Raw genomic sequence first — 10,021 nt, 5'->3', positions numbered from 1 at the left:
TATTTTTATTCCACGATAAAGAGCAGCTTGGAAAGATTTTCACTCGCTCTTGCGCTTTAAAAATATAGTGTGTGTGTGTATAAACACACACACGCACTCACGCACACACACATGCGCGCGCACGCACACACTTTTGCGTCACAATATTGGACCCTTGAAAATAGTGGGTGAAATACAACTCAATTTATTTAAGAAATTAGACCAACCCAGGACGTGGGGTCATTTTGACCCCACTTCCTGGATTATTTTGCACAAAACAGCCCATTTTTTGTTCATAACAAGCCAACAAATTAGGTTGTTTTTTTTGCAAAACAAAACAGGATGTTGGGTGAAATTGACTCAACTTCCTGGGTCGGTCCAAAATTTAAACCAGCAGTTTTAAGGGTACACCTGCACAAGTTAATGCGATTGGGGTGGGGTGGGGGTCCCGTCAAGACAATAAGGCTTCATTTTGACATAAATCACCCTTTTGTTATAACAACACAAATATTGCAACTCATATGACTTCCACGTCCACCAAAATATTCAGAACGCGCCAGGCAATAAATATGTGGAACTTACATGCATGGTGCTGATTTAAGTTCTGATGTTTGGAAATGTTTCCTCTCTCGCATTTTGGAACGGCGAACGATTGCAGATGTGCCTAATGTGTCCGATCAAAAGGACGAGCAACTTACTTTTTTGTTGAATTCAGTGCAGTGAGGTGAGGAGAGGAAAGCGACACACACACGCACATCTTCCCTCCAGCAATGCTGACTCACACTGATCTGACTTACCGGTTGCGCACTCGCCTTGAATTCCAGTAAAATGAATTTAGTCACTGCATGCAGGCATTTATGCTCGTTGCATGGTTCATTCACGACAAGACCGGACGGCAATCATTTCACCGTGTGTGCATTTACAGCATTCTTCCTGAAAGTGCATCGAGAAGTTGAGTGCCCTGCGCGCTTGAGGGCAAAACTAACAGTCGCCCGCACATTTCCTGACGCTGGCGCGGGGCGGCCTCTGTTCTGATGCCACTCCAAACCTGATTGCTGTTGGATGCGTGCACATGCAACCTCGGTTCCCCACTCGAACCGAGTCCTCCTCTTTGGGGAATTTGTTGCAGCCTGGCGCGGAGTATTTTGCTAGACTTGAATGTGTTCCGCATGCCGCCATCTTACTTTCCGGCATAGCGGAAGCTGCAGGTATAGGCCTGGCTTGGCTTGGTCAGGCAGGGCAGATCGCCCGCCCGAGAGTGGGCACAGTGGCACTCCCCTCCCCGAGACACAGCGGCGCATGTGAGCATGTACGCACCTCCACCTCAGCCGCCACGTGCGGATCCGCAAGGACGCATCAAGTTTGTTTGACAATAAGACTAGAGTCCGAGTTGCCACTTGAGGCTGAACGGAAGGAAGGCGCGTGTATACATGACGCAATGCATGCATACATGTTTTGGCAAGCCACTTCGCTCCGCAGCCCGACTTCCCAAATATTATCCGCAACACTTAACAACTTGCGCACTTCCTTGTTGTCCTAATGAAAAGAACATTTGCTTTAGAAATGAAAAGCGAGCAGAATATTTTGCTTTGCTCACTCCATGCTTGCGTTCAACGTTTATTTTTTCATTCACACGCGCAGAGAATAATATCAATATTTCTTGCAGCGGACTAAATAGTGTTGTGATAAGATCGGAATTGTTGCCCAGTGACGAATTGCAATAACGACAAAACGTCCCAACTTTATTGAAGCTTCAAAGAATCCAAATTAAATCAATAGTACAACTTTGGGTAAACTTCTCTACAAATTGGAAAATAATTTAAGTTCATCTTGAAGTGTTTTTGTTGCGGGACGTCAATGCAAAATTATCGGCGTCGTAAAAACAGATTTTTAAGTCTGTGGTTAAATATATTAATTATTTATCTTACCGAAAGCCTTGTAAACATTATTCACGATTACTTGTTGCTATTTCATGATTAGCTTTAGGCATTTTAGATTTGACCTACAAAAAAATTAGAATAACTTTAATATTGACACAAACAATTAGTTTGAAGTGCCGAGCAAGGACAACGTTAAGAATACTGTCAATATTTGATGTACTAACTCATTAATGTGCTCTTTTTTAAAATATATGTAAATATATATTCTTTCTACCCTTGAGCGTTATGATTTGCCAACCCACTATGATCGTAATGTGTAATTGTCCAAATCGGAAAGCGTCCTGCAGCTAAAACGAGAAGCCCCTCACTCAGGCTGGAGTTTGCGTGGCCGAACTTTCCATGATCGAGCTGCGCCTGCGGCGGCGGCACTTGCAGTGGCTTTTTCCGTTTTTTCCGCTTTTTCCGCTTTTGCTGATCAAGACAGAATCACGTGCAGTTGCTTTCCTTCAAACAGAAAGCGCCTGTAAAGAGCAACTCGTTTGCAGAGTGTGAAGTTCATTCTTGTCCGTCTAGACTCCGATTACGACCCTGTTTGTCTGCGTTTTTTACCTTGACCTTGGACTTCCGTGCAGCTGCCGCCTATGCACCCTTCGTGCTTGTGTTTTTTTTTTCTTAAGACAAAAGAGCTTTAGTCCCTCTCCTCAAAAGGACAGAGGGGCTCTGCTTCCTTAGTGGCGTGCACGCGCACACGGCGGCCACGTACATTTCCCAGGACAACTCAGGAAAAAAAATTGTTGATCAACCATGCAAAGACGCTCTTTACCGCTTCCGCTGCTTCATGGCTTGTATGTTTGTTAGTTGTCAGCTACGGGCACTAGAAAAAAAAGTCCTCTTGATGCAGACCAGACTCTGCCCTCGACTATGCAGTTTTACCTCTAAAAATGCAGCTCGATATGAACGCGCAAATCTTTCCAAAGCAAAACACTGACATGGCATCAGGGGCGCATTTTCTAGCTTGACTGCTGTGTGCACGGCAGCGGAATGAAGCATAAAAGTATCTTGTCAAATAACTTGTGCGTTTTCAGCATGGCGTCTAATTAAAGACACAGTCCTTTCCTTGTTCTTATTTGTCAGAGGGCCTGAAGCGTCGGCAGACACTGTTGTCACGCTTCTCACTGCAGCCTCATGCGCTTGAATATTACTGCAGTCAAAATGCAGACCGTCCCCAAAAGATCCCGCACACAAACAAAAGTCGTCTAATCGTCTCCTTTAAATGTCTCTTTTCGACCTGTGGAAAGGCACACTCAGGGCACACGCGTGTGTGTGTGTGTGTATGTGTGTATGTGTGCGTACGTCTGTGTGTGTGTGTGCGTGCGTGCGCGTATATATGTATATATATTATATATATATTATAAATACAAATATATATTATATATTATACATTTTATATTGAATTGCATTGTGTGTATTTATTTAGTACAACTTTATGTATAGCGCATTTCACATACCTATATGTGTATATATAAATACTGTTATATTTAGTTTAGTATATATATATATATACCCACATTTTTCAAACATATAAACACTGTTATATATATATTATATGCATTTATATATATATTTATAAATATGTTTATATATATATATTTTGATATACACACATATACACATATATATACATATATATAACACTGTTATATGTATTGTATAGTATATATGTGCACATATATAAACACTGTGGGTGCCATTTACCTGTAGAACATAGAAAAACTTGGCTAAGAGGCATTTAGCTGCACCACACACAGGACTATTTCTCTAAGAATCGTTAATAATGTAGTTTTTTTGTTGCTGTTGGTTTGTTTGATTGTTTTTGCTATTTTGCCATTCTGGTGTCTTTATATTGAATATTTTTTTGAGGGGTTCTTAATGTAGTTGGGAGACACTCGAGAATGTTGAGACGTAAAATTCTGATAATAATATTAGCAATAATTGCGTTAACAATATTTTCTTGGGTGATTTATTGTACGCATGTATGCACTTTAATGTTTTGATTTTTCTAATGGGTGTGTTTGCCTATAGAGCCCTTTTGAATGAAAAGTAGCTCGAGTTGCGCATCTTGAAAGACTTTTCCAAGATTTGTACGGGGATGAACGGGTCCCTGGCCCGGACGCCTTTTTCAATTCAACAGGTAAGTGCCCTGTTAGGCACCTCCGCGAGGGAACAGCTTCGGAATGCTCAATGTGTGACCCATATAGCTATTTATTTTGCTGCGGCGGCATGTAACGGGCGTGTGGTTCGGGCTTTGGGAAGACGACATGATCGAGTGTGAGTCGCGCGCGTGTTTAAACGTAGCAAGATGGATCCTTGTAATTTTCTTTACTGAAAGCAACAGTTGGGAAAAGGCACTTGCATGGAGGCGTAAGGCAGGTGGTGGGGAAGAGAATAAAAATCACGGTAGACGTGAGTATAGCAACTAGCTGTGTTGCGTTTGCTGCTTTTTTTCCTCTTGTGGCCTTTGGTGGCGCTTGGAAGCCGGCTAAAAAGCACAGATTGTTTTCATTTGCCTCTATCGCCCCAGTGCGCGAACTTCCCTTTAAGGGAGTGAGGCTGGCCGCCGGGAGCCAATGGCAGCGCGGCGTGGCAAGCAGGAGAAGCGCTGACATGCGAGCCAGTGGCTCTCTTTAAAGGGCTCGCTGGCTGGCTGGCTCGCTGGATCGACTGTGGCTGTGTGCGCGGAGCTCAGGACCTGTTAGCGTATCACGTGCCACATCCTTAATGAAGTGGACGCGCGAGGGGCACCCGTGTGCGCATGCGCCGGGTGTAAAAATGTAGTTGGAAATGAGGTGTCCGTCTTGGAGAAGTCGACTTTTAAAAAGCATCGGCAGCCCCTGATATGACGACTTCGCTGCTTGTGCATCCACGCTGGGCGGACACCTTGATGTACGTGTATGATAAGAGTCCGAATGAAAGCGGGCCGAATAAGAGCCAAACAATGGAGGCACTGAGCGGCAATTGCCCCGCGACCCACTGCAGGGACCTGATGTCGCACCCCGCCCTGGGACGCCACTCCGGCACCATCGGCGGCGGCCACCACCACCACCACCCACACCAGGGCTCCGTCTACTCGGATATCTCCTCGCCGGACGCCGCTCGCCAGTGTCCCGCCCCACAGTCTACGTCGGGCGCCTCGCTCGGCTACGGCTACCCGTTCGGGGGCCCCTACTACGGCTGCCGGCTGTCCCACGCGCACAACGTCAACTTGCAGCAGAAGCCGTGCTCGTACCACCCCGCGGACAAATACGCCGAGCCCAGCACGGCGCTGCCCAGCGACGAGCTCTCGAGCCGGCCCAAAGAGTTTGCCTTCTACCCCAGCTTCGCCGGCTCCTACCAGGCCGTGCCGGGCTATCTGGACGTGTCGGTGGTGCCCGGCATCAGCGGCCATCCCGAGCCGCGACACGACGCGCTCATTCCCGTGGAGGGCTACCAGCACTGGGCTCTCTCCAACGGCTGGGATGGGCAGGTGTACTGCTCCAAGGACCAGACGCAGTCGGCTCATCTATGGAAGTCACCCTTCCCAGGTAAATCACGGTGCATGACCTTTCTTTTTTCCCTTTTCTCCCCCCTCCTTTTCTCTCCGTTCCTTTTCTTTTCTCTCCCCCCCCACCCCCCCTCGGTGCCGTGCATGCATCTTCCCCCGTTTTTCTGTGCGACAGACAAAGTCCTCGCGGCTATTAGAAACCTGCAGCCGGCCACGTTGTTTACGCTCGGATATTTTTCTTTGCGTTCGTCTTACACGCGACTGCGCTCCACTGGCAAATTCGGCAAAACACACTGTGGGGGTGCCCCGAACGTGCTCGACAAACACACGCGTCCCTCGGTCTTTATTTTGTTCTTGCGAGGTGGACTTTGCTATTTTAAGGCTGCCATGCCCTTCAACTTGACAAGCAGCAAACCCCACACGGGCCCTCAGAAAATGAGAAGGTGGAAAAAAACACAAAAAAAACCAAGAGTTACACTGCACTTCATGGCCTGAAGTGCAGAAAGCGAGCTTCTTCAGGTCCTGTGATGGATGAACATGCACAAGTTGAGTTTCAGTCACGCAGGAGAAGCCAGAGCAGGGCAAACCTTTGCCCCCTTTATGACAAGATAGTCACTTAGCTTGTTTGGACTCTGCCAATAAACCTCAACGCCCTGTGTGATGTCTTGCATATATCAGGACCCACTTGTGTCACGCACACACACCCACGCGCGCGCGCACACACACGCGCGCACACACACAACTATGCACAAGCTTCAGTATCGCGTTACGCACAAAAATTGCTCCCTGGAAACCTTGTCTTATTTTAAAGCATGATTTTGCCCTGTGTTAAATTCACTTACACAGCCTCTAAGCTCTCCTCCAAGGTGTTTACTGTGTTGCTTTTTCATGTGGAGACTCCTCCACCTGAACACAACTTGCTATGCATGTAGCATTATGGAAAAAGAGGCACAAAAAGGGAAAAAAAAAACTACACACACGCCCTACTCCAGGCATGCACTACATGGACTGTGTTGTTTGAAGACTATTTGCCATGGCAGCCTTGCAGGCACCTCAGAAGATCAGCTCAGTCGTTGCCCACCATCTGTAGCGACAATATTACGCAGCACCAAACGCATACCGTTTTACAACAATTTCGGCCAAATCATCTTTTCTTTCTTATTTCTCAACTTATATATTTTTTTATTATTATTATTTTTATTTATTTGCCCCACTTGGGTGGATTTTAACATTCATGCTTGAGTGTGGAGCACTAAAGCGACTTTTGCATTCTCACAAATGGCCCCTGCAACGTCAATGCAGTGTTGCCGTCAAGGCTCTTCCTGCCTCCACCACTATTGTTTGGGCTTGACACGATTACCCACAATTCCTTGGGACACCTCTGTGCGCAAATCACATGCCACTGCTTTATGGTTTAGCTCAGCAGGTTCCATATTGACGTGCAGCATAGGCGGAATTGCACCGCCTATATGAACGATGGATAGATACTTACAGATGATTCAAACATCTTATTTTCAGCTGAGACAAAAATAAGCCTCAACAACCCTTCCATGCACGCGCGCGCACACACACATTTTATGCCTAACCGACTTTTTTTTTTTGTTGAGAAATTCTAACTGTATGAACAAAAGGGTAAAAAGAAAATTAAAAGTTAGCAAAGACTGGAATGTAACACGTGATGGTCAAGTTGTGTGATGCTTCACACTGAAGCTCGACATGAGACACTGCCCATGCACACTCACGTATTTGTGGTGGGCTCCCATATTTGATTTCAATGAAATTCATTGAAATGCAGCCGCTATTTCTGCAGCAAAAAACATTCCTATACCCACAGTGTGCTCATCTACATAAACACACACTTGCAGACACGCAATGATTACGTCATACACTCACGAAGGATGCATAGATAGATAGATAGATAGATAGATAGATAGATAGATAGATAGATAGATAGCTAGATAGATAGATAGATAGATAGATAGATAGATAGATAGATAGATAGATAGATAGATAGATAGATAGATAGATAGATAGATAGATAGATAGATAGATAGATAGATAGATAGATAGATAGATAGATAGATAGATAGATAGATAGATAGATAGATAGATAGATAGATATTGTGTGCGGTGTTTTTTTCATTCGGCCGCGTTGCATGCAGCGTCAACGCCTTTTATAGGCGCGTAAGCGGCTCGCTGCGCGTAAACATTGTCGCCGTCGGCGCGGGCAGGGTGGCCACCGGCAATCTGGCATGCAGGTGACATTTGCGCGTCTTTATGAATGCGCGTTTGACCTTGTCCTCGTCTCATTTTTGCGTAGATGTGGTGCCGTTGCCGCCCGAGGTGAGCAGTTACCGGCGCGGGCGCAAGAAGCGCGTGCCTTACACCAAGGTGCAGCTGAAGGAGCTGGAGAAGGAGTACGCGGCTAGCAAGTTCATTACCAAAGACAAGAGGAGACGCATCTCGGCCGCCACCAACCTTTCGGAGCGCCAAGTCACCATCTGGTTCCAGAACCGGCGGGTCAAGGAGAAGAAATTTGTCAGCAAATCCAAGAGCAATCACCTGCACGCCACTTGACGAGCTCGCGGTTCCCTCGCCGGAAAGAAGGTCGAGAGCAACCATCATCTCGGCTGCTTTTAATTGAACTTGCATCTCCGTCAAACCAACGCACGGCCCGCCCGACCGATTTCATTTGAGAGCCGAGCAAGTCTCTCAAAACTGTGAAAATGCGGAACACGGACTCCATATTTGTTTTATATGACTGTACATATATAAATATATAATATTTAAAACGATATCTAAAGTCATGATATTGCGTGATTCATTTTAATGATTATTATTATTATTGTTATTATTATTATTTTCTTGTTTCCTTTTCTCTCCAAACCAAATCAGAAAAGGACCGCAAAAAACATGACTGATGGTGGCTTACTTTGTTTTTTTTTGTTTTGGTCGTTGTTGTTTATTATTATTTTTTTTATATATGTCGCCCCACAAACAGGAATGTTTGTGACTGAATGTCAGGTTTCACCCAAAAGACTCGAACATCCTCAACGACATAAAAAAAAAAAGTTCAGAAAAGAAAAGCGGTGTACTTTGGGTGACACGCGTTCTTTTCTAATTCCCGCTGAATTGAAAAGCGATGATCCTCTTCGTATGTTCTTCTAAGCGCTGCGATATTGTTTCCCTGTGTAGTGCAATGCCTTTTTATTATTTAAATTCATATTATGGCCCATGTGTAAACTCGAGTATAAGAGTATGTTCTCCTCTTTTTTTTTTTTTTTTGGGTTAATTTTTATTTTTGGTCCAAGGAGAATTGTGTCACGCATCTGCAATGATTGTAAAGCATTAAAGTCAGTGAGTACTACACACGGATGCACGCGCCTTTTATTTGTTTCGTGCCAAGCTTGTAACTTTTGCTGCACTATATATGCCGGTCGGTTTTCATCAATAAATGATCATGAAAATGGTCAAGTCTTCCAATCGCTCAGCCACTGGCAGACTGGCACTCTCACTCGCAGCATGTGTGTGTGTCTGTGTGCGTGGGCGCCATGCAGCAGAAGGGAGCGGATGTGCAGTTCGGAGCCTGCCCGATGAATCGCAACCGGTAAGAGGCATCGTGGCGTCACATCGACTTCTTCTAGTTGTTGTTGCGCTTTGCTAAGAGGCCGACGGATGGTCATTTTCCAGTCGGGCCGATTTGTTGTTGCACATCCGCACAAAGGCCTCCTGTCGTGTGGAAAAACGAATTCGTTTGCGTTGATTTGCTCTGTGCACAGTTTTTTAAATATTTATTTTTTATTTAAATATACGTTATGGTTATGACGCACTTAAAATGTATTTGTTAATATTTTCATGTTAGTTGAATATTTGCCCAGATTTAACACTTGACAAATATGCGCAGCCGCAAGAAAAACAAATCACTTCCGCATATATAGTATATAGCGAATTGTGTTCTTATTATTTTTAGCTATGTCTTATTTTTTTGCAGTTTGTCACGTGCTCTTTGTTTGTGTTTAAAATTAAAATCATTTCTAAAAGTGAAATCAAAGCTGTGGGAGTATACAATTAAATGTTTTTATTGAGTGAGCAAATTCGTGCGCAAAGTTTATTCGTCGTGTAGGCACGCTACAGATTAAGCACCTTAAGAAGTTTGCCACGTACTTTGAATAGCAAAATATTTTTTTACACACCATGTGCACCTCGTAACATAATTCCCCTTTTGGTTTAGTTCAAGAGGAGGATTTCGGGAAATACACGCAGGTGAGGCTTGCGTTGAATGATGAGGCTTCACTCGAGTTTTGTTTTCAACTCCCTTTAAAGGCTTAAAAGTTGCTATAGCTGTCCATTTAATTATTTATTTGCCAAACACACGATATGGAATGAGTATATAGTCGGTCAGGAAAAAAAAAATCTGGCTCAACTGCCTTGCGTGTTTTTAGTAGTAGAGCCCCAACCACCTCCCGTGCATGCGGTGCGCCCTTGTCCAATGTAAACTTTTGAGTCTTGAAAAGTTGAAAGTTTGCGTTTCACCGCGGCAACTCAAGTTCAGATGAGTTGATTTTAGCCAGCTTTTTCATTTGCACTTTTATTACTCTCAATAATCGATACGTGTTTGACA

At 44.7% G+C, this 10,021-nt stretch overlaps 1 protein-coding gene across 1 annotated transcript; it reads left to right on the top strand.

Annotated features, from left to right (window-relative positions):
- Positions 1 to 4,365: 4,365 nt before the first annotated feature.
- Positions 4,366 to 8,355, top strand: hoxc13a (homeobox C13a). The gene is made up of 2 exons (XM_049755011.2): positions 4,366 to 5,440; positions 7,721 to 8,355. The coding sequence occupies exons 1-2, from the start codon at positions 4,756 to 4,758 to the stop codon at positions 7,975 to 7,977; spliced, it is 942 nt and encodes a 313-aa protein (XP_049610968.1). The 5' UTR covers positions 4,366 to 4,755; the 3' UTR covers positions 7,978 to 8,355.
- The last annotated feature ends 1,666 nt before the right edge of the window (positions 8,356 to 10,021 follow it).

Source organism: Syngnathus scovelli, chromosome 2 (genome assembly GCF_024217435.2).
Source record: "Syngnathus scovelli strain Florida chromosome 2, RoL_Ssco_1.2, whole genome shotgun sequence".
Lineage (NCBI taxonomy): Eukaryota > Metazoa > Chordata > Actinopteri > Syngnathiformes > Syngnathidae > Syngnathus > Syngnathus scovelli.
The sequence above is the reverse complement of the archived record's forward strand: the minus strand, read 5'-3'. Positions and strand labels throughout refer to the sequence as shown.

Bases quoted from the DNA above. Each gene is read 5' to 3' on its own strand.
- hoxc13a (XM_049755011.2), top strand. From the start codon at position 4,756: ATGACGACTTCGCTGCTTGTGCATCCACGCTGGGCGGACACCTTGATG. The intron at 5,441-7,720 runs GTAAATCACGGT...ATTTTTGCGTAG, and splicing joins ATGGAAGTCACCCTTCCCAG to ATGTGGTGCCGTTGCCGCCC.